This window comes from Cololabis saira, chromosome 19 (genome assembly GCF_033807715.1).
Source record: "Cololabis saira isolate AMF1-May2022 chromosome 19, fColSai1.1, whole genome shotgun sequence".
Classification (NCBI taxonomy): Eukaryota; Metazoa; Chordata; class Actinopteri; order Beloniformes; family Belonidae; genus Cololabis; species Cololabis saira.
The window spans coordinates 10,871,567-10,895,048 of record NC_084605.1 but is presented as its reverse complement, the minus strand read 5'-3'; the positions used below and the strand labels follow the sequence as shown (position 1 = coordinate 10,895,048).

Here is a 23,482-nt window from a genome sequence, read left to right as displayed (position 1 = left end):
CTACTTTTTAGCCCTACCCCTACATTTTGCGCGTTCCCGTGAGGGTAGTGGTGTCCAGAGGTGTCTTCAGTATTCACATTCATTACTCAGGTAGAACTATAGATACTAGAGTTTAAAAATACTCCTGTAGAAGTTGAAGTATCAACTCAAGTTTTTTACTCAAGTAAAAGTATAAAAGTACTGGTTTCAAAACTACTTAAAATATAAAAGTAAAAGTAATGTAAGGGGGGAAAAGCCATTAAGGACAAAAGCCATTGAAAATTAATGCATCTTAGTATAATGCAAATATATTAAAGAACCATATATGTGTACTATTGAGCATTAACATGTGTTTCAGAGAGCAGGAGATATGATGACTAGTTGCCTATAAGTATTGTAATGGTGCAAAAAGTCAAACTTCAGAGGCATGTTATCATTTATCCTAACCTTTATTGGAATGTACATCCAAGTTTAGTTGCAGGAATCTGAGGGAAGTAAGAACAAAACTGGACAAGAACATCTGAAACAACCACAACCAAATTCACTCTATCCGGATGGAGCAATTTTACTGGATAGTTTTTTTTTAAAGGCCGAAATGAAATAGAGTAACAAGGCTGTTTTTTTAAAATGTAAGGAGTAAAAAGTACAGATAATTGCGTGAAAATGTAAGGAGTAAAAGTAAAAAGTCGTCTGAAAAATAATTACTCCAGTGAAGTATAGATAACCAAAATTTCTACTTAAGTAAGGTAACAAAGTATTTGTACTTTGTTACTTGACACCTCTGGTGGTGTCCCAATTCCTCTTTGCATGTAGGGGTAGTGGGCATAACGAGGGGTAGGGGGTATCAATCTAGCCCTTCAGAGCGAGGGATTTCAGATGCTGACTCGCCGACGGAGGGCCAGAGAAAATTTCCCAGAATGCTTTACGTCATCATTTGCAGACTGAATCTCTAATAAACCTGACATCCATGTTTTTGGACTGTAGGAGGAGGCCGGGTACCCAGAGACTTCACACAGAAAGGTGTCTACCAGAATTCAAACTAGAAACCTTCTTGCTATGAAGGGGTAGTGCTAACCACCAAGCTACTGTGCTGCCCATGTTTCTTCTTTCTCTGCAGAAAACGTTGCTGATGATATACTGTATGTACTTCGCTGAAGAGTTTATTTTCAGCCTAAGTGCCCTGAACGCTTCATTGTTTCACATCAGGCATGTGAAAGTTGTCAAACATTGACTTCCAAGCCACTCCTGATGTTACAAAATGCCACGGGATGGGAGAAAGTAATTTATAAGCTGTATTCAGATTTAGCATACGCACAAACCTTTCTGGGATTCAAAATTAATTATATGTCCATGTCTTTTCTAACTCTGTTTTGGACCAGATCAAGGAATTTCCACCCCCAAAGTTAAAATATTCCTTGTAACCCAATAATTTCCACATTTATAAATTCAAGTAAGCCTTTGGTAAGTCCAAGCCAAAAAACGGTTACAGATCTGTTTGGTTGATGGCAGTCTGGCACCTCGCAGTCACTGAACCGACCATGAACTTATCTGTATGCCAAAGAATCCTGGAGTCACATTTGAAGCCGTGTGTCTGACAGCCACAGCTTGGCCGAAGTTGGCTCATGCAACAGGTCTGTAGTCACAGGCACAAATCTTCAACATAATGGCTGAACAAGAAAACAATCCACTTGTTGCCATAGTCTAGTCAAAGTCCAGACCTTAAAATGATTGAAATGCTGTGGCAGGATGTTTGGAGAGCTGTGCATGAAAGAATGTCTGCAAAGCTCAATGGTCTAAAAAGGAACACTGTAAAGGAAAGTGAAACAAAAGTCCTCCACAACAATGCAGGAGACTCATAACATGATACCAGATCATGTTTTTCTTTTAATTATTGTAATTCAAGTAAGATAGTAAAATGTATATTCAATTTGCAATTGAACAATATACTGAAATCAATTTGTAGACGGATGGTTATTTTTCTGTTCCTATAAAAAAAATGTTTTTAATGATTTATAATTTATCATCTTGTGGAATCTTCATGTTTCTTTCGCTTTTCTCATGCGCTTAAGTCACGGCCAGAGATCAGGAGTTGAAGGAGGAAGAATAAACTCTATTCATCCCAGCCCATCCACTCTCCCCGCCCACAGCAGCCAGGGTCAGAGTCCAGCCTCCTGCAGAAAACAACAAAAAGGTCACTTACACACTGAGAACACCATTCCCAGACTTTTTACAAGATGAAGTGGTTCTCGCCAAGCTAAAACTTTTGGCTTACACCAAAAAAGTAATTTGTGAAACAGATCAAATTCAGCTTTGTGGTAAAAAAAAAAAAAAAAAAGCATATTTGCTCTGGTGAACTTCTTTAAAATCTGTCAATTCAGATTGCTTTCCCTGTATTCAAATAAAAATGGAAATAATGGTCTGCATTTAGAAGCTGAACCATGCAAACATTTGATTTGGCAACGGTCAGATTTTTTTTTAAATCATACAATGAAAATAACTAGAAAATGCATTAAAAGCATAAGATTCTTGATTTATAACAAAATATATTTTTTTGTAACTATGTGAGCACCACTATGGCAGTTATTATGAAACATTAATCTTAGTTGGAGGTTGCATGGCCTAAGAAGTGAGGAGGTCAGCAAAAGCAGAAATGTAAATACGCAGAGGTGTCAAGTAACGAAGTACAAATACTTCGTTACCTTACTTAAGTAGAAATTTTGGTTATCTATACTTCACTGGAGTAATTATTTTTCAAACGACTTTTTACTTTTTACTCCTTACATTTTAAAAACAGCCTTGTTACTCTATTTCATTTCGGCCTTTAAAAAAAACTATCCAGTTAAATTGCTCCATCCGGATAGAGTGAATTTGGTTGTGGTTGTTTCAGATGTTCTTGTCCAGTTTTGTTCTTACATCCGTTCCCTCAGATTCCTGCAACTAAACTTGGATGTACATTCCAATAAAGGTTAGGATAAATGATAACATGCCTCTGAAGTTTGACTTTTTGCACCATTACAATACTTATAGGCAACTAGTCATCATATCTCCTGCTCTCTGAAACACATGTTAATGCTCAATAGTACACATATCTGGTTCTTTAATATATTTGCATTATACTAAGATGCATTCATTTTCAATGGCTTTTGTACTTAATGGCTATTTTCCCCCTTACATTACTTTTACTTTTATACTTTAAGTAGTTTTGAAACCAGTACTTTTATACTTTTACTTAAGTAAAAAACGAGTTGATACTTCAACTTCTACAGGAGTATTTTTAAACTCTAGTATCTATACTTGTACCTGACCTGAGTAATGAATGTGAATACCTTTGACACCTCTGTAAATACGTAAATGTAAATAAGTTATTGTCAATAAAAAAAGCGTTATTTCTGATCATTAGTATTTCCCACAGAAATTATGAGAAGTTAATATCAAATAAGTGATAAAGATACTAAAGCAGATGTCATTGTCTCACAGTTAGCTCACCAGCAGCATGCGCATGTGGCTTCAAAATCTTCAAGGTTAAGGAAGTGATGTTGTCCAGCATCAGCAGTGTCATGTGTCCAAACAAGAATCTGTTTTGTTTAAATGAGAGACACAACGACAGCCTACAAGAATTTGAGTGTACAGTTTCCGGCACAAATGGTACAAGGTCAGACTCACCTCAGAGTCCAGGGGAAGAAGGGACAAAGAGACACAGACACATGAAACTCGTTTCTTGTTTGCTCCATTAACACCTGGTTCACCTTAATGTGAATAAAGTTTGCAATAATATCTCAGTCGTTTGAACAGAAGGGAAATGTGACTAATTTCACTTTATTCAGTGTATTCAAACGATGAACGCAAGTGCATTTTAGGAACTTGTTTCTTTGAGTATTTGCAGTGTGAGTCTCCACTCCACAAAACTCTGCTCACGGAAATTAAACAACTCAAATATTCTTTTTAGAAGTACGGAAGAGTATTAGGGCCACTTAAAAAAAATGAAAAAAATTCTGAGAAAAAAGTCAGAATTCTGACTTTAATCTCACTTTTTTCTCAGAATTCTGAGATTAAAGTCAGAATTCTGAGATTAAAGTCAGAATTCTGACTTTTTTCTCAAAATTCTGACTTTTTTCTCAGAATTCTGACTTTTTTCTCAGAATTCTGAGATTAAAGTCAGAATTCTGACTTTTTTCTCAGAATTCTTTTTATTTTTTTTAAGTGGCCCTAATACTCTTCCGTACTTCCGTATAGAAGAAATCCTATAAAGATAATTCAGATTTTTTTATTGTTCCACCATTAAATCTTTTCAGTTTGATACTCTTCCTTATTACAACTTTATCTTTATTCTCTCATTGTCTTTACTCAAGCTGCATTGTTCTTTATAATATTCTGTTATTTTATTTCTTCCCTTCTATACAACACATTGAATGTGTTACTCATTGCTTGACATTTGTTTAATTTTTTTCCAGGTACAGTGCATATTAACGGGCTGACTTTTAACTGCTGTCTCTTGGCCAAATGTTAAATCACCCATTTAAGTGGGTTTACTTGTGCAAAACCTGGCTTCATGTAGCTCTTTGCACAAAAGTAAATCGGAGAGCAGTCCTACAACCTGGTGTTTATTTGTACGGAAGAGTATTAGGGCCAGTTAAAAAAAATAAAAAGAATTCTGAGAAAAAAGTCAGAATTCTGTCTTTAATCTCAGAATTCTGAGAAAAAAGTCAGAATTCTGGGCCAGTTAAAAAAAATAAAAAGAATTCTGAGAAAAAAGTCAGAATTCTGACTTTTTTCTCAGAATTCTTTTTATTTTTTTTAACTGGCCCTAATACTTTTCCGTATATTTGACAGCAGTGGCTATGACTTTCCTATTTTAGAATAACCAGCTTTTGCATCAAAAACACGTTGCTCAGCCGATGGATTCACTGAGAGATACGATACGAAAAAACGTACCAAAAAGTAAAATAACTTTGCTCTTTAGCAGATCATAACCCCCCTACATTGGGAACGACTGGAGATCTTCTTTTAACCCCCCCCAAAACTGATTGAGACTGGAACTGACTCCACCCACCACACTACAGCCAATATTATTGCTTCAAATAAGTAGTTTAAAATAGTTTGAAAACGCAACTTTTATTTATTTACTTATTTTCACATTATTGCATCCCTTTTATGAAGCCTGCCTACTTGGACTCAAGCTGCTTCTTAAGCACATCCTTTGAGTGAATGAAATCAGTTCAGGTAAGAGAAGTCACAGTAGGTGGCAGCTCTGTGCAAATTACATTTATTTGGCTGATCCAAATAGCAATGATTTCTAAAATGGGTTATGATGGCTATGAAGTGAGGTGCGTTAAGTAAAATATCACATTCAGGAACAGAGATGTAATGGAAGATATGCAAGCTGTCAGTATTTTCTCTGTTCCTCAATGGTCATCTAATCACAGGCATGTGTATTGCATCCTATTCAATGATTTGAATAAGATTACTCTACTGCCATGTAGGGCTGTTCGATTAATCGATTTTAAATCGTAATCGCGATTATGTAATTAGAACGATGTTAAAATGTGAAAATCGTAAAATCGTTTTTTCACTTTTTAAATTTTTTCTTTTTTTTTTTTACCTTGTCTGCACACATATTAATGATTGATACCATATTAATGATTGATGGAAATACCTCTCAATACCTGCGACAAGTGCCCCATGGGAGAGGCTCTTTAGTGTAGGAGGGGGCGTTGTAACATGCCACCGGGCATCCCTCAAGCCAGATGCGGTAGACCGGCTCGTGTTCCTTGCAAAAAACTTGCAAATGTGAATAGCAAATGTAATGACTGACATTACACACCTCTACCTCCTTCATGGGTTGCATTATTATTTAGCATGCAAAGACCCAGTTTAGTTTAATTAGAAAATGTCTTGTTTTATTTAATTGGAAATATAACTTACTGTATGTTTGCAAGTGCTGATTTGCTGATTTTTTTTTCAGAGATAAATATTTATATATTATTTTATTTTTTAAAACTTTTTTTCAACTAATTTTACAGAGTTTTGTAGTTTATTCATTCATTTTTGGTTTAATAAGAGCACCCAATGGGGCAAATGTTCAATAAAAAAACAGCATATTTGAAATAATTTATTTGCCTTTTGTCAATTCACAAAATAATCGTAATCGTAATCGAAAATCGGATTTTGAGAGAAAAAAATTGAGATTTTATTTTTGGGCAAAATCGAACAGCCCTACTGCCATGTCATGTATTGATCATTAACTTAACTTAAATTAATCACATTCTCTTCTAGTCTCCTGTGTTTGCAAAACAAACCCAACATAACAAAAAACAACAAAAAAACAGATCCAAGCTCAATTCCTTATCAACAAAGAAATTTTTATTGATTCCAACTAGGATATTTTTTTGGTCAATTACCAGACGGGAGTTGGAGGAAAAGTGCAGAGAGTAGGAAAGGTGAGTCAACACAGGGCAGCAAGCAGAGGGCAGCAGATGACCGAGGGAGTGATGTGGTTACTGGCAAAAGACGAAATGAACAATGGAATGAATTACAGAGCTGAGCTGGAGTTTGTTTGGCATTTCCTCTCCAGGAAATCATAGCCAGTTGTTGTCATTTTCACTACATACTAGTTGTGTTGTTATGCTTAGTTCCACCTCCTGTAATGTAATGTGTAATGTCCTAATTGATCTGATATGTCTGATTCTTGTTAATCATTTTCTGCATCTGAGCATGTAAAATCAGTTTTGGCTGGTGATACTTAAATACACTGTGTGAAATATTTATTTTTCTGTGATTGAAACACAAAATTCCAGTATCTCTGTTGTTAATCCCGCCCCCCCTCCATCTCCCTCCCAGCACCACTGGCCATCAGCAAAAATACAATTTTCTCAGCATCTCACACGCAGCTACGACACTTCAAACATTTGCACCCCCACCATCTCTCTCACACACTCACACACACACACACACACGCACGCACGCACGCATGCACGCACACACACACCAGTGCTTTTAAAAATGGATCTAGCACACTCTAGCTCTATCTCTCCCACTCACACAGCCTGTGATGCCAAATACAACAATATCCAGAGAGGGCTACGTGGACACATATACTGCTCATTGTTGTCATTGTCACAGACATACAAAAGGCATGGACAGAATTTAAACAAAAGTACATGTACACATACAGAAAGAGTCATAAAGTGCACATCTGGAAGAGAAGAAAGAGACATGTCGTGAATTTGAAACTTCTGGAGTCACTTCAAGTGGGGAAAAAACACATAAATAAGATTGGAAAGAAAAAAGAAACAGAAAAGGCGTGCTTTTTAACCAGCAGGTTATAGTACACTGTGTAAGGCAGAGAAGGAGGGAGTGATTATCTGGAAAACAGCTGGTGTGCTGTTTGCTTGCAGGACAACTCAAAATAATATGCTTAACACACAAACTCACATGCTCCTACAGCATCCTGTGGAGCTGCTGTCATTGCTTCTGCCTCAGTCACTTCTCCCACGAAAAGGCAATCAAGGTGAATGGAAATAACATTTTCATTGCGTGATCATCAGGCACATCTCATCAAAACTTAAAACAACTGAAGTGAAATTATCGGCACGATAAAGCCTGATGCGTCCCACGTGAACAGGCTTAAAATCAACTAAGGCAGATAATTAAAATGAAGATAAAACTGAGCAATAAAAAAGAATGATAAACAAGAGTCCAGCGGTGGAAAACAGGCACAAAAATAAAAGGCGTGATGTTGAGAAAAGGAAAAAAAAGAGTGGGGGAAAAAAAAAACACAGTCAGCTAGAATGGCGTCCAACATAAAGCCTCTTGGCCTCTCTCTAGAACAATCAGCTGGCAGCCCCCCTCTTCACAAGGGGCACCTCTCTGAGTCTGCCAGTCCACTTTTGACAGAAATGACACATGTTGAACTGCACAGATAGACCCGATCACTGATCTGGTGCCATCTATTGTCAACTATAAAGAACTGCTGTTTGTGCACTGTTGAGCTTATGGTAGTTTGAGTCCGTGAGTCCGTTCACAATTTCAGGGGATCAATTTCAGAAGTCCATGAGACCTACTGAATATAATATATATATATATATATATATATATATATATATATATATATATATATATATATAAAAAGGGGGATCCAATGAGATGAATAACCCTTCGTCATCATCATGTATTGCAGCATCCAGTATTACAGTTGTGACAAATAGTAAACCAAAAGGTAGCACAAATGGCAGTACAAGGCAAAGTAGTACAAACATTAACCATGACACCAAAAACGAATACAAAATTTAAAAAAAACTAAACAACAACCAAAAAATGATCAGGAATGTAAACAAAGTGTACATTGATGAAAATCAGTGGTGTCATGCATGTCATCTGGGAGACTGAGCTACTTCAGTGTTCAGGTGTTCAGCTGCCCTGTTTGGAGAGGTGTGCAGGTAGAGGCATGATGAAGAGGCGATGAGCTCCTCCTACTCCACTTTAACCCCCATCTTCTCTGTGTTTAGTAAGTACAGGCTGTCATCGATGAGGAAACTGGAGACAGAAACAGAATAGGAATCACTCACAATCCAGAAGTCAACTCTCTTGGTTTTGCTTTAAAATTCACGTCACAACCGTAAGACATCTTTTTTTGCCATAATATACAGTGCCTTGCAAAGTATTTGCCCCCCTTGAACTTTGGGACCTTTTGCCACATTTCAGGCTTCAAACATAAAGATATAAAACTGTAATTTTTTGTGAAGAATCAACAACAAGTGGGACACAATCATGAAGTGGAACGAAATGTATTGGACTTTTTTAACAAATAAAAAACTGAAAAAGTGGGCGTGCAAAATGATTCATCCCCTTTACTTTCAGTGCAGCAAACTCTGTCCAGAAGTTCAGTGAGGATCTCTGAATGATCCAGTGTTGACCTAAATGACTAATGATGATAAATGGAATCCACCAGTGTGTAATCACGTCTCCGTATAAATGCACCTGCACTGTGATCGTCTCAGAGGTCCGTTTAAAGCGCAGAGAGCATCATGAAGAACAAGGAACACACCAGGCAGGTCCAAGATATTGTTGTGGAGAAGTTTAAAGCTGGATTTGGATACAAAAAGATTTCCCAAGCTTTACACATCCCAAGGAGCACTGTGCAAGCGATAATATTGAAATGGAAGGAGTATCAAACCACTGCAAATCTACCAAGACCTGGCCGTCCCTCTACACTTTCAGCTCATACAAGGAGAAGACTGATCAGAGATGCAGCCAAGAGGCCCATGATCACTCTGGATGAACTGCAGAGCTCTACAGCTGAGGTGGGAGACTCTGTCTATATGACAACAATCAGTAGTATACTGCACAATTTTGGCCTTTATGGAAGATTTGCAAGAAGGAAGCCATTTCTTAAAGATATCCATATAAAGTGTCGTTTAAAGTTTGCCACAAGCCACCTGGGAGACACACCAAACATGTGGGAGAAGGTGATCTGGTCAGATGAGACCAAAATCAAACTTTTTGGCAACAATGCCAGATGTTATGTTTGGCGTAAAAGTAGCACAGCTCATCCCCCTCAACACACCATCCCCACTGTCAAACATGGTGGTGGCAGCATCATGGTTTGGGCCTGCTTTTCTTCAGCAGGGACAGGGAAGATGGTTAACATTGATGGGAAGATGGATGGAGCCAAATACAGGACCATTCTGGAAGAAAACCTGATGGAGTCTGCAAAAGACCTCAGACTGGGACGGTGATTTGTCTTCCAACAAGACAATAATCCAAAACATAAAGCAAAATCTACAATGGAATGGTTCACAAAAAACCATATCCAGGTGTTAGAATGGCAAAGTCAAAGTCCAGACCTGAATCCAATGGAGAATTTGTGGAAAGAACTGAAAACTGCTGTTCACAAACGCTCTCCATCCAACCTCACTGAGCTCGAGCTGTTTTGCAAGGAGGAATGGGCAAAGATTTCAGTCTCTCGATGTGCAAAACTGATAGAGACAAACCCCAAGCGACTTACAGCTGTAATCGCAGCAAAAGGTGGCGCTACAAAGTATTAACTTAAGGGGGCTGAATAATTTTGCACGCCCCAATTTTTCAGTTTTTTATTTGTTAAAAAAGTTTGAAATATCCAATAAATTTCATTCCACTTCATGATTGTGTCCCACTTTTTGTTGATTCTTCACAAAAAATTACAGTTTTATATCTTTACGTTTGAAGCCTGAAATGTGGCAAAAGGTCAAAAAGTTCAACGGGGCCAAATATTTTCGCAAGGCACTGCACTAATCTAGTTTTAACCATGTAAAACACTGCCTTTTACTAAAGACAGACGTGGGTCACACCTGTAGAAAAGGAAGTGCACTGGGATGGTGCTGAGGTGCCAAACTGCATGAGCATCTAAGACCCAGAGCAGCGGGGGGAAGTCCAGCAGCTCCAGCAGGGCCAGTCCATGAAGCAGCATCACCACCAGGCCGCACTTCCACCAGTAAGGGAGAGTTCGGCGGTTCTGCCAGCACCAACACAGCCACCACAGCAGGTTCACCATGCCTTTAGAGACAAAAGAAAATTGACGGATGTTGAAAAGTCAGACAAAGACATTTAACGGTGGTGTGTAAAAGCACCAGAAAAGCTGTCAGGTTTCAGAGATGTAATGGTGAACTCACTCACAAAGAGTACAATAAAATGTCAGAACAAAAGAGTAAAAAGGGCAAAATACCAGCAAGTAAAATGCATTAAATGACTCATGACTTTGCTCTATTGATTCAAAGTGTGTATGTTTCTGTAAATGCCAAATCTAATGTGAGTCTCTTTTCAGCGTGTGTTGTACCGATAGTGGCGTTGGCAGCCATGTTGTAGCCGTAGTCAAAACTGACAAAGGTCAAGTAGGACACGTGCGCTGTAAAGACCAAGATGAGCACGACTCCCACTATGCTGGACACCCCAGGTCGCCTCAAACCTAAAGTTCTAAAAAGAGAAGAGCAGTGTGAGCAAAAACATCTGAGAGACAGACTTTGGAAAAAATCTTTGGATTTAACTATATTTTTTGTATTATTTAACCATAAAAATAGACATTTTGTTCTACAGATAGTGACATAAATGACACAAATTTTAACAAGGATCACTGATTTAGTACATTTCCTTCTTAAGTCTGGCAACAAAAGCAAAAACCACAGAGATCTTGTTTACAACCTTACCTGACACAACAAAGGTAGATTGAGTAAAGAATGACTGCTGTTGCACAGAAATAGTCCATTTTCTGAGAGAGAAAACCAAAGAAACTTTTTTTTACTGAAACACAAACAGACAACAATATGTACAGATATACTTATGCCAGTTGAACTTTACAGACACCACGCTGCAGAGTTCTAAGGTTAGTAAAACCATTAGGAAGCTACTGATTTGCTAAGCTCATTAGTCAAAACAATGTAACAATTATCTCAACAGGTGGTGCATTTTTTAAAAGCAGCTGCAACTGAGGATAAATCTCCTCTGTGCTACTGATACATAGCAAACTTTCTCAAGAGTAAGTAAAACAAAACAGCTGAAAGATGTATGGGCCAATGATTGTTCTTGCTATAAAAATATAGCTGTGAGCCAAAATATCTTTATGCAACACATATACATACTCTTGGTGTGTGTGTGTGTGTGTGTGTGTGTGTGTGTGTGTGTGTGTGTGTGTGTGTGTGTGTGTGTGTGTGTGTATGTATGTATGTATGTATATATACTTATACCACGGTCTGTGTGAATACTCGATTCTGATTGGCTGGCAGGTGTAGGTTATAAGTGATAACCTACACCTAGAAAGTTTGGTCAAATTGCCTGATAACTTTAATATCATTGCGCTGGATCAACTGCCAGGTGGTAACCATATATATATATATATATATATATATATATATATATATATATATATATAAATAAAACCACACACACACACACACACACACACACACACACAGGACTGTCTCAGAAAATTAGAATATTGTGATAAAGTCCTTTATTTTCTATAATGCAATTAAAAAAACTAAAATGTCCTACATTCTGGATTCATTACAAATCAACTGAAATATTGCAAGCCTTTTATTATTTTAATATTGCTGATTATGGTTTACAGTTTAAGATTAAGATTCCCAGAATATTCTATTTTTTTGAGATAGGATATTTGAGTTTTCTTAAGCTGTAAGCCATGATCAGCAATATTAAAATAATAAAAGGCTTGCAATATTTCAGTTGATTTGTAATGAATCCAGAATGTATGACATTTTTGCATTACAGAAAAAAAAAAAGGACTTTATCACAATATTCTAATTTTCTGAGACAGTCCTGTATATACACACACGCACACGCACACACAAAATTAATATAATATAATAATCATTACCTCAGTGAGATAGGTGTCCCGGGTGTGAAATACCGTGGACCACAACCAGGCATTCAGGGATATCTACATAAACACACACAGAGGTACCTGTTGAATGTGCATGGTTAAATTCTGCCAAGGCAGGACACGCACATTTATTATATATATATACACTGTATATATATATATATATATATATATATACACACACACACACACACACACACACACACACACACACACACACACACACACACACACACACACACACACACACACACACACACACACACACACACACACACACACACACACACACACACACACACACACACACACACACACACACACACACACACACACACACACACCTTTTTTTCCCTAACTCACCAAAGAGAAGGCGTTGATGGTGTGATACATGGGGCTCTGGCGTGGCACCGTGCTCCGGTAGCGCAGCAGCATGAGAAGGCAGGCCAAGCCATTGAGCAGAGATGCAAGCGCAGATGCCGGCTCCTCAAAACACAGGAAGCGCGCAAATGGCCACTGGAAAGAAACAACAACGACAATATTCACATTATTCAGATTACACTCTGATGGAGTAATGCGAAGCAATATACAAATTAAAATATGCCATCCCAAGCCTCTTTATGCTAAGATTTGCATTCTGGGGGGACAAACCTTGCCGTGGAACTGAGGGACCCTGTACCCCTCTGCCTGGTAAAGACCCACAGTGGTCCACATGCACTGATAACGACAATCATCACGGCATGTCCAACCTGAAGCAAGGAATCAAAGAGAAACAGCTCAACCACACACAACAGAAGGTCAAGCTCCGTTTGCCTTACAAAGAAATTAATCAGCAAACTTCTCAGGCTACAGTTTATTAGACACCTTTCAGCATTAATAAACGTAAAACATTCTGGGAACAGGTTTTTATTCATAATAAAAAATGTTTTTATTGCATGCAGCCTAACAAATGCCCCCCATTTATATTTACGACTGTAGAGAAGTAGGCCTTCCTCTCTTCTCTCATTGCCATTCATATGGTTGGACAAATTGTGTGTGTTTAAATTTCACATAGACATTTTATCACAAATGTTAATGAGGGGTGTATTTTGGACTATTGTAACACGTTGCTCGGCCATAAAAACTGTGTCGTGTTATGAACCAGACGCGTCTTTACTGTTTACAGTCTCAGATGAGAAAATCATGAGCAGGATTCTATTTTTATATTATGGCTTACAGTTTATGAAAACCCCAAATAAAAAAATCTCAAAAAATTAGTTATTTTATGAAATCAATAAACAATTTGATCATCAAAATTATAACAAATAAAGGCTTAACATATCTTGCTTTGCCTGTAATGAGACTATGTAATATACATGTATTAGTTTCATCTTTTAAGTTGAATTATTGAAATAAATTAACTTTTACACCATATTCTTCACCTGTAGGCTATACTATACATCTTGGCTGATGTGGACATACAGTACGTAGCATAGGAGGCTATTTCAGTTGCTAGTATGGTTGGCTGTCTGTACAGTCATGCAAGTTCAATGCTATTAAAGCACTTTAAACTTTAAATCAAAGCGTTTTGTTTTTTTCATATAAAATAAATACATTTCTATGCATTTTAGAGGTTTTGAGGATGTCCCTTTTTTTAGCGCCTGCACTGCTGAAATCGGGGCGTCCCTTATTTCTATTTCTGAAAGGTGGCAACCCTAATATTAGTCCATGGGCCAGATCAGATATCAGCACCACTCAAGATGACCAAACTTACTTATGATTTTTGAAAAGATCCATGTCTATAGATGATATTTTGGTATGATAACCCTTCCTGAGTGGCAGCTGTATCATAGTTATCAGCTCATGAAGTTACCCACCCCCTTTAGGTTCATTGAGGATTCTAAATTGGGTGTATTATACATTTCCTGAATCCTTATGGTCCTGTGAGTATTCCAGTTTTTGTTTTGAATTTTTTGTATTTTGTGTCTCTAATGTTTATAAAACTAAGTTGGTTCCTTATCTCATTGTTATGTCCTTTATGTCCTGTATTTGCATGATAAAGACCAGTTTGTGACATCAGCCTAGTGGCTGTTATAGTTTCATAGGAGCCTAATGATGCTCTTCTAGTTTAAGGCTCACAATGACCGTTAACAACAATATAGTAAGGGTATATTATACATTTCCTGAATCCTTATGGTCCTGTGAGTATTCCAGTTTTTGTATTTTGTGTCTGTTGTTCCTAGATGACACAGGGCTAAAAGATAGTATATCATTTAGGCGAAAATTGTGTAAAAATGTGTGTTGTTTATAGTTTAAAGAGCTGCAGTGACCTCTATGTTGGTCAGAAAGATTCACATCTTAGCTTCAATGAATGCTTAAAAGGTCCCCTTTAAAATGATACCAAAGACAATATTGTGAAACATTGACAGATATCCTGTACATGAGTCTAAACCAGCATCTAAAATGTAATGTACTGAAGGGGGTGGGTGACTTCATGAGCTGATAACTATAATACAGCTGTCACTCAGGAAGAGTACTGGAGTTGAGGGGGGGGTGAGGGGGGATGGCATCCCCCCTGAAATAAAAACGGTCAAAATCATCCCCCCTGTAAAACTGCCATCCCCCCTTTCCATCCCTTATGTCATTTCATCAATGAATGTGGTTTTACTGCTATTTCAACATTTAGAGTCATCACCAGAAAAATAACTTATTTGACAATTTTCACCTGTTTCAAGTAAATTTTCACTTGGAATAAGTTGGAAAATCTGCCAGTGGGACAAGATTTATCTTCTCATTACAAAAAAGAAATGTTGTTCCACTGGCAGATTTTTCTACTTATTTTAAGTGAAAATCTACTTGAAACAGGTGAAAATAGTTGTTTTTTCCAGTGATGAGTCTTGTTTTAATTGTAATGATATTTTTTTACTAAAACGAGACATTTTAACTAGAAAATTTTTGTTAAGATTTTGAGTTTTTGCAGTGATCCATGTTACGTATCCTGTGAAGGACAGAGTCATATTGATAAGTTCAGAAAACTGTTTTTTATTGTTGTGTTTTGATGTATTTGATGTAAGCCCAGTGGATATTTAAAGCTTACAGGAGGCTGCATTTAACTGCTGCTATGTCATTCCTGCAGTATTTCTGCAGGTGTTTTGGTCAGTGCTATTATTTGTAATATATTATATTATTTGTAATCAGCACAAATTATTTGTCCCCATATGATAAAATCCACCACCCCCCCTGATTTTTTTTTTACAACTCGAGTACTGGTTATCATACCAAAATATCATCTACAGACATGGATCTTTTCAAAAATTATAAGCAAATTGTCTTTACCTTGATTGATACTGACAAGTGAAATTGTGGGCTCTGGCCCATGGACTATATGAAAGCTAAACGCAGAGTAAATGTACAGTGTTGGCTGCGTGAGCGACTCACCTGTCAGCGCCATGTACTGCGGCTGCGCGGACTGGAAGCCCCGCAGCCGGGCTCCGGTGCAGTTGGTCCGGACACACAGCTTCACGCAGTCCCGGTAGACCGGCTCCTTGTCGCCCTGGGAGGAGCGCACGGTGCCCGCCGACAGCAGCAGCAGCAGCGCGGCGGTGGCCCAGCAGGCGGGGAGCCGGCCAGATGTGCAGCGGGGAGCCAGCATGGCTCTCTGGGTCTCGGCCCGTCGGGACTAAACACGGGCACTACGGGGCCGCCGAGCCGCTTTACCGGGGGCTCATGCCGAGTCTCGGGCGCTGGAAGCTGCACAGTCACGGTTCTGGTTAGACCTGTGTTTCTCCTCCTGTGCTCTGGTCACCGGCAAGTTTAAACACACACGGAGCGTTTCCGGCCACCGTTTACAAAATAAAAACATGCCAAGTTGATGTTTTTAATTCGAACTAAAAAAATGTCGTCATATACACAAAGTATAACGTATACGGCAACCTCTATCATAGGTTAAAAAACACAGATAATAAACCTGCTTTTAAAAACAGTCATTGTGAGGTTTTCTTTCTGACGTGACTCCAGTTTACTTTTACTTTGAAAGAAGGAGCTTATGTCACAGTGCGCTTAACATCCTTTTACCTACGTCACGTGACACAGTATATTGTTATTATTATTATTATTATTATTATTATTATTATTATTATTATTATTATCATTGATATTATTATTATTATTATTATTATCATCATCATTATCATTGATATTATTATTATTATTATTGTTATTATTATTATTATTATTATTATTATTATTGTTGTTGTTGTTGTTGTGTACTGTTTACTCAAGCGTACTCCTAAATTAAATACTTACCTGCTGTACTCTACTGCCCTTATTTTTAACAACTTGTGTTTTTCATTTTTTTTTACCTCTTTTCTTATCATTTTATCTCATTTATTAGTTATTTAAGCATACTCTTAAATCAGCAACTTGTGCTTTTTATTATTTTACCTTCTTTTCTCATAATTTTATTTCAATGTATTTGTTATTTACTGTCTAATTATGTCTTGCCGCTTTTAATGTTGATGTAAAGTACTTTGAATTACCTTGTGTTGAATTGTGCTATATAAATAAACTTGCCTTGCCTGCCTTGCCTTGTTGTAGTGCTATTCCTTGGTTGACATGTTTCTTTATTATTACTATTATTAGTTATATTTAAATAATATGACTATCGCTGGGGGAGATTTAGTCATGTTTGACCGGACTTGGCAAAATAAACATGATTCTGATTCTAAAAAGAGCTCTGAAATATAAATCTCCTGGCATTTCTTAATGATATCTCTGAATACGGTGATAAAGAGCTAAGATCATGTAAGTGATGTGTGAGCTCAAATTTCTTTGATGGTCCAAGCTTTTGCATAGCATACCTGGCTTTCTCAACTCACTAATCTTGCCTTAAAAATAGAAAATAATCTAAATGAGTACATTTTCAGCTTTCAGGAATCTTCTGGATGCTCATATTTTTCACAATAGCAGAATATTTGGATGTTTATACTTTTTCATGTGTCCATATATTTGAAGATTACGTAAGAGAAGACATTCAATATAACCTTGAATAAAGAGGGCTCATGTGTCATGGGCAGTGTTTTGTGAATCACAAGTCTTTAAATGCTTGATCTATATGTGGTAATATTATTTATGATTTAGTTATGGAAACTGAGGGACTTAATAGGCAACATCCATGGCAGTATAGTTCTGCTTGTTGATATGTATGGTACTGTATGTCTCAGTATTACAGTGATATGAGTTCCATCTTTTCTTTTCTGTCTCGTCTGCACATTTAGGACCATGAGCTGCATGGAGACATAATCTCAGAACATACTTATTATGGAGTTTAGGTTCAGTACTTTGGATCTATATTTATCAACTGTTTCAATCACTGTAAACAAATGTACCAACTGAATCTTGATCATCCATCACTATGTATATTACAGTCAGAGTGCAGTCAGTGCTCCACAGGGCTGCCAACCATCTTTTAGCAGTATTTTTAAGGCTCCCACTCAAACCAGCAGACACAATGTGGTACGAAAGATGGCTTTTATTTGTACTTCTTTCTTAGTTACAGTGACAAAGACACAGTCACAAGAACAGGAGAGAAACAGTGGTGAGAGGGAAAAGACAAGTCCAAAACAAAGTTATTTTACTTTTATTTATCTCTTTTCTTTTCCCATCTCACCATCTTTCACCATCTCTTTCTCTATTTACAATATTCAAATAAAAACAATGCTTTCCTCTTTTCTCTCCACCTTTTCCTTTCATACCCATGTGTAAGAGTGTGAGAGTTTGAATGAAAGAGAGGAGTAGGCAAGCTATTATAGTACAGTACTCCCACTCTTTTACTTTAAGCTCCTCTCCAATACAGGCACAGGCAGAAAGCCATCAGACACTCTGTGTAGGGTTGAGACTAACAGACCACTTGGGTCAGACTTCTCACTTGTTTCAAGCGAGTGACTGTGCATGCACCATAGCACCCAAGAGACGTTTTGACCAACCACTATATACACTGGACTGCATATGCATATGCATACACGCTGTACGTAGGTATGATGCATACACTGTTGGCCTCAAAACAGGATAGAATGAGTGATGGCGGAAAAGGAGGAGGAACAAGAGGCAAGGACAGAGATAGGGAGAGTGTTTCAGTGTCACAAGATTATTTTTATTGAAAATAATCCCATGTTTCCCCTGTTGCTACTCATACACAGACACCCCCACGGCCCTCCATCCCCTCGCTGAGCATCTCCACAAAGTCTTTTCATATCAAGCCGGCGAGTGGAAAGAGTGGGCCTAGGTGTGAATGTGTGCAAGGAAGTCAAGGTGTTGGACAGGAGTGAGTGAGTAAGTGAGTGAGTGATGGCACGAGTATGGGTTTGAACGGTGGTAGAGATCTTGAGAGACGTAGATTTATTCCTCCTTGTCCTCTCCGTGTGTGATGACATAGCAGATGTTCTTGTAGTCCACATTGCCAGCCACATCGGGGGGGAATGCGCCCCACAGGTTTTTCATCTGCACAAGAGAGGTTATAGTGTTATAAACCTGAACAAGCAAGGGTCACCACAGAATATGAGCAAGACAGAAACCGATCAGCTCACCTCCTCAGCGGTGAACCTGTCACACTGGGTGGACAAGAGCTCCTCAAGGCTGGAAAGGGAAAAAAACAAAAATCAGAGATGAAAAATGCCACAAACAACTAATTGTTGTGATAGAAGTTGAATGTGATGAATGGATCAAACACACCCTGAAAGTGTGGGATACAGTTAAAAAATGGTTAGGGGGCCCAAATTCAATCTCGAGAGCCATGCCGATTTTAGGTAATCCAGAGTTCCCCCCTTCAATAGGGGATGGTGGGTTTATATGGGCCAATAGGGGACTTATCACAATAAATCAATTATTTGATGGTACAGTGATTAAATCATTTAAACAACTTCAGGAACAATTTGGACTTGTATCAAATGATTTATACAGATATTTCCAAATAAGACACTATCTGACAAGCCACACGGAGAGAGAGACAGTTAGTAAAAGTCCAAATAAAATTGAACAATATTTTATTTCTATAATAGAGAAGGGTATCCCAAATAAAAAGCATGTATCTCAGATATATAAAAGAATCTCAACTGATACACAAAACACACTGAATATTAAGGAAAAATGGGAATTGGAACTAAATATTATAATCGAAGATAGTCTGTGGGAAGAATTATGTATGGACAGTCACAAGGGATTAAATAGTCAATTATGGAAAGAGTTTGATTGGAAATTAAAAATGAGATATTTTAACACTCCCCTGAATATTTCTTTGTTTGTCAAGACACCTTTGATTGAAATGTGTTGGAGGAATTGTGGAGGAATTGGGGATTACACACATATCTTTTGGGATTGTCCAATAATTCAAGTGTTTTGGAAAAATGTCGAAGCATAAAATGAAAAATATTGTCAAGGTAAATGTTCCTCTGGATCCTATAGTGTATTTGTTGGGAGCTGTAGCAAAGGAAACGTATAACGCAGAACAGCGATATATACTGCGGATTTTGTTACTGATTGCCGAGAAAATGATTACTGTGAATTGGAAGGACAGTAAATCACCGACAGTAACACAGTGGAAGCAGAGACTGAAGCAGGTTTACATCATGGAACAGATGACCGCAAGGCTACAAATGAAAATGGACACTTTTGACCAAAGATGGGGAGATGTTGTGTTGTATTTGTATACTGATGGAAATGGGTTGTAGTAAAAGAAGGGGAATTGTCTTAATAAGTAATCTTGCTGTCTGTATTAATGTCGACTTAATATGCACTTTTTGATTGTCTGTGTATGGGGATATGTTCTGGTATTTGTGAAAAAGGAAAAAAAAAAAAAGTTATAAAAAAAAAAAAAAAAAGTTGAATGTGAAAGCTCTTACAATTCCTTCTTGATGGCACCAGTGGCCTCGGGGTCCAGGACCTTAAAAGCGCTGACGATAACATCCTCAGGATCAGCGCCTATAATGAAAAAAAAATAAATAAATCAATTGGTTTAAGACAAAACAAAGACAATGCAAAAGATAATGCAAAGCTTCACAAAATAAGTGTAAAGAGAACTGCTAAGTGAAGTAAGAAGAAAGATCAGCTCTTGCAGCACAGCTATTCTAAAGTAAAACCAAAAAAGTGCATGTTGCCACACACCCTTCAGCTTCTCGCCGAACATGGTCAGGAAGACGGTGAAGTTGATTGGGCCGCTGGCTTCCTTCACCATGGCCTCCAGCTCATCATTCTTCACATTCAGCTGGCCCATGGTGGCCAGCACGTCCCTAAGGTCGTCCTTGCTGATGATGCCATCTCTGTTTTGGTCGATGATTGTGAAAGCCTACCCAGTGCAACGTTGGAAGAAAAGAGTTGATCAATACAATACAATAAAAACACAATTATGTTTTGAGTATGTGACATTCAAAAATATTCACTTCCTCAAACTTCAAATGAATAAATCTGAAAAAAAAATGTAGATGGGGATATCTGGTAGAATATATATTCTACTTCTCAAATCCCCATCTTAAAGACTTGTCATCTGACAAGTCATCTTAAAGACTTGTTAATCGTAATGATAAGTGGGAGGCAGTGTGCCAACACAAGCGCGTAAGTGTGGAGCTGTTGTTCACTTCTCGGTCCACATAGCTGGGTGTAGCACTCAGTGAAACTAAAGATGACCTTGCAAACCTTTTGGAACTTGGCAGCTGGTCGGCCACTTGTCTTTCTAAGGTGTTAAAATGGTTTTGGAATGTAACATAAGCCCCTTGCGACATTTAAGGAGAAGGTTTCGATTTCAGCTGTCGTCCTTTTCGCCTCGTGACTGAATCTTCTGACCGTGTCACCAATGTTCTTTCACCTTGTGAGGCCCCCGAGGATCCAGCTAAGCTACTGTTTCTTTAGAGTTGTCTTTCATCTCTACCTGGACACCGCAGGACAATCCCAGAGCTAATCCCAGTTTTTGTAAACTAGATGTCAACAAGGATATTTCTAGAACACCCAAGCTCTACAATCTTAGATGCTTAAAAAAATGAGTGTGAGCAAAACAATTCCCTTTGTAATCCTGGAGGGTTAAACTCATGTTTTCTTACTCTTTATACTTTTAACCCCTCTTTCCTGCTTTAATTAATTAGACTTTCCACCAACTGTTGGGCTGCATTCCAGTGGAGTCACCGAGTGAGTGTCTCTAAGGAGATTTACAGATCAAGCACAGGGGGTTGGTAGCCCCCGTCCTTGCAAAAGCCCAGACTGTCCTATTGTGTCATTGAGGAGAGGTTTTTTTTTTCCATCACACACAAGAACTGATCAGTTTTATTACAATTGGAAACCCTCTGACATTACCAGCAAGGTCAAATGATGCACAAAGTCATCATTTGTACATGTGCCACACATGAAAATTTGAGTTCAACAAATCTTTGTGTCATAAAGTGTGCAGGATGTGATGAAGAACATGTTACCTCCTTGTACTCCTGGATCTGGCTCTGCTCAAACATGGAGAACACGTTGGAGGATCCACCCTCACCCTGCTGCTGCCTCCTCTTGGCCTTCTTGGGTGCCTGAAATATGACAAAAAGGTAAAACACACTTCAAGCATAAACGGCATAATCTAAAAAAGTCTAAAATCTTGAAGAGAAAAGACGAAGGGGAGTCCGAAATTGCTGACATTGTTCTGTAAATGCTCTGAAATGAACACAAGTATGTACAGTAGATCTTGCACAAATCTGGAGTGAATAAAAAATTATGTTTCTTATTTTTAAATATCTTTCAATTTACAATAAAATACTTTCATATTGCTTTTAGAGGATAGGTCCCCAAAAATATTTAATTTAAACATAACGTCCTGATTTAAGCTCTTTTCTCAGCAAAACTTTAGCAGATAAATATTGACGCTGCAAATCCAGAGTTGGGAGGCTCATTTTACGAGACTCTGACAGCCCGACTTAACGGGATGCTGGTAATCCTCACAGCAAATGTATGAGTGATACATCTCATCGGCTTTTAAAGTTGAGAAGATCTTACATCCCAGAGAATGCGGCCACACTCACCATCTCTCAAGTTTGTGGGGTTGTTAGTGGTCAAGAAGAGAAGCCTACGCCAAGCTGATGTGACTGTGATCTGTATGTATTGGCCCCTTGGGGCCTTATATATTAGCTCAAGGGGGCTAACTTTAGCCACACCATCAGGTTTGGCATGAAGGCAGAACTAAAGGAGAGTAAGAGAAACAGGGAGGAGCGAGGAGGTGCATGAGCATATCATCTTACTCACACTCCAAAATAGGCTGCAGAAGTCTTGGAATGAGTTGAATTCAATGCCAAACAGACAGGCCGGACTTTGGTGTCATATGTGGACTAATAAGGCCAAACTGACCCACGGGACACACTTAGGGACATTTGAGTTGCCCCAATACAACATTTCTGTGTCTTTGTTGTGGCTATTCTTGTTAAAGTTTCAGTCACTGTGAAGCAAGAGTGCCGAGTGGTTGTTCCCGATTACAAACACAGATTGAACACATATCCTGCACTCGACCTGCTTACTGCTTTCTATTAATTGTTGCAGCTGAGCTGCCTAGTGCCCAACATGTTTCCTGTCAACATGCCCAGTAGTCATAAACGATACCCCATCAGTAGTTGCTATAAGGCTATACAAACAGAAATGAAACCTGATGGCTGATGAACGTTGGACCTGCTCCAATGATGACGCTTCACGAGTCAGTCTCTAGTGACAGTGCATCAGTGAGAAATGAAAACAAACCCTCAATACCGTGTCTGTAGAGGGAGATGTTAAGTTTTTGACCTTTACATTTGAATGTGGAAGCAATAAAACATTTAATAATAAATAATTAATACCCTGGGGAATTACCACATCTAAAGAGTGTTTATTGCTTTTTAAAAGTAATTGTTTTATGAATGAGAAGGTTATAACTTTGGCAGTTATCAAAGTTGTTTCAATGTACGAAGCTGAATAGATCCTTCTCTCGTTTTATTTGATTGCGGGGCCTTTGCATGTCGTGCTCTGTGGTAATTAGGTCACACTTGCGCTGAGAAACAGCAAAAGATGATTAACCTAAATGAGCATCTTTGTACCCATGGATGCACTAATTTTGGTTGCTCCTGGAGCTTCCCAGCTTTAGAACATAGTGATCCTCCCACCTAACTCCAT

General features: G+C 38.2%; 2 protein-coding genes across 2 annotated transcripts; both read right to left on the bottom strand.

Moving 5' to 3' along the window:
• Window positions 1-8,108: 8,108 nt before the first annotated feature.
• Window positions 8,109-16,128, bottom strand: pgap3 (post-GPI attachment to proteins phospholipase 3). Its single transcript, XM_061708210.1, has 8 exons — window positions 15,767-16,128; window positions 13,001-13,098; window positions 12,713-12,865; window positions 12,344-12,406; window positions 11,157-11,218; window positions 10,790-10,926; window positions 10,305-10,509; window positions 8,109-8,511 (listed from the first exon to the last, which is right to left on the bottom strand). The coding sequence occupies exons 1-8, from the start codon at window positions 15,978-15,980 to the stop codon at window positions 8,448-8,450; spliced, it is 996 nt and encodes a 331-aa protein (XP_061564194.1). The 5' UTR covers window positions 15,981-16,128; the 3' UTR covers window positions 8,109-8,447.
• Window positions 16,129-17,840: 1,712 nt separating this feature from the next.
• mylpfb (myosin light chain, phosphorylatable, fast skeletal muscle b) lies at window positions 17,841-22,493 on the bottom strand. Its single transcript, XM_061708026.1, has 6 exons — window positions 22,369-22,493; window positions 21,781-21,879; window positions 20,486-20,666; window positions 20,224-20,302; window positions 18,913-18,961; window positions 17,841-18,826 (listed from the first exon to the last, which is right to left on the bottom strand). Exons 1-6 carry the CDS (start codon window positions 22,369-22,371, stop codon window positions 18,725-18,727), a joined length of 513 nt encoding a protein of 170 aa, XP_061564010.1. The 5' UTR covers window positions 22,372-22,493; the 3' UTR covers window positions 17,841-18,724.
• Between the last annotated feature and the right edge of the window lie 989 nt (window positions 22,494-23,482).

Bases quoted from the DNA above. Each gene is read 5' to 3' on its own strand.
- pgap3 (XM_061708210.1), bottom strand. From the start codon at position 15,980: ATGCTGGCTCCCCGCTGCACATCTGGCCGGCTCCCCGCCTGCTGGGCC. The intron at 13,099-15,766 runs GTGAGTCGCTCA...TCCTTGCTTCAG, and splicing joins GCAGTACATGGCGCTGACAG to GTTGGACATGCCGTGATGAT. The intron at 10,510-10,789 runs GTACAACACACG...TTGTCTCTAAAG, and splicing joins GGCTGCCAACGCCACTATCG to GCATGGTGAACCTGCTGTGG.
- mylpfb (XM_061708026.1), bottom strand. The intron at 20,303-20,485 runs GTGTGTGGCAAC...TTTTCATTATAG, and splicing joins GTTCGGCGAGAAGCTGAAGG to GCGCTGATCCTGAGGATGTT. The intron at 18,962-20,223 runs GTAAGAGCTTTC...TTCCCTTTCCAG, and splicing joins GGTGCCATCAAGAAGGAATT to CCTTGAGGAGCTCTTGTCCA.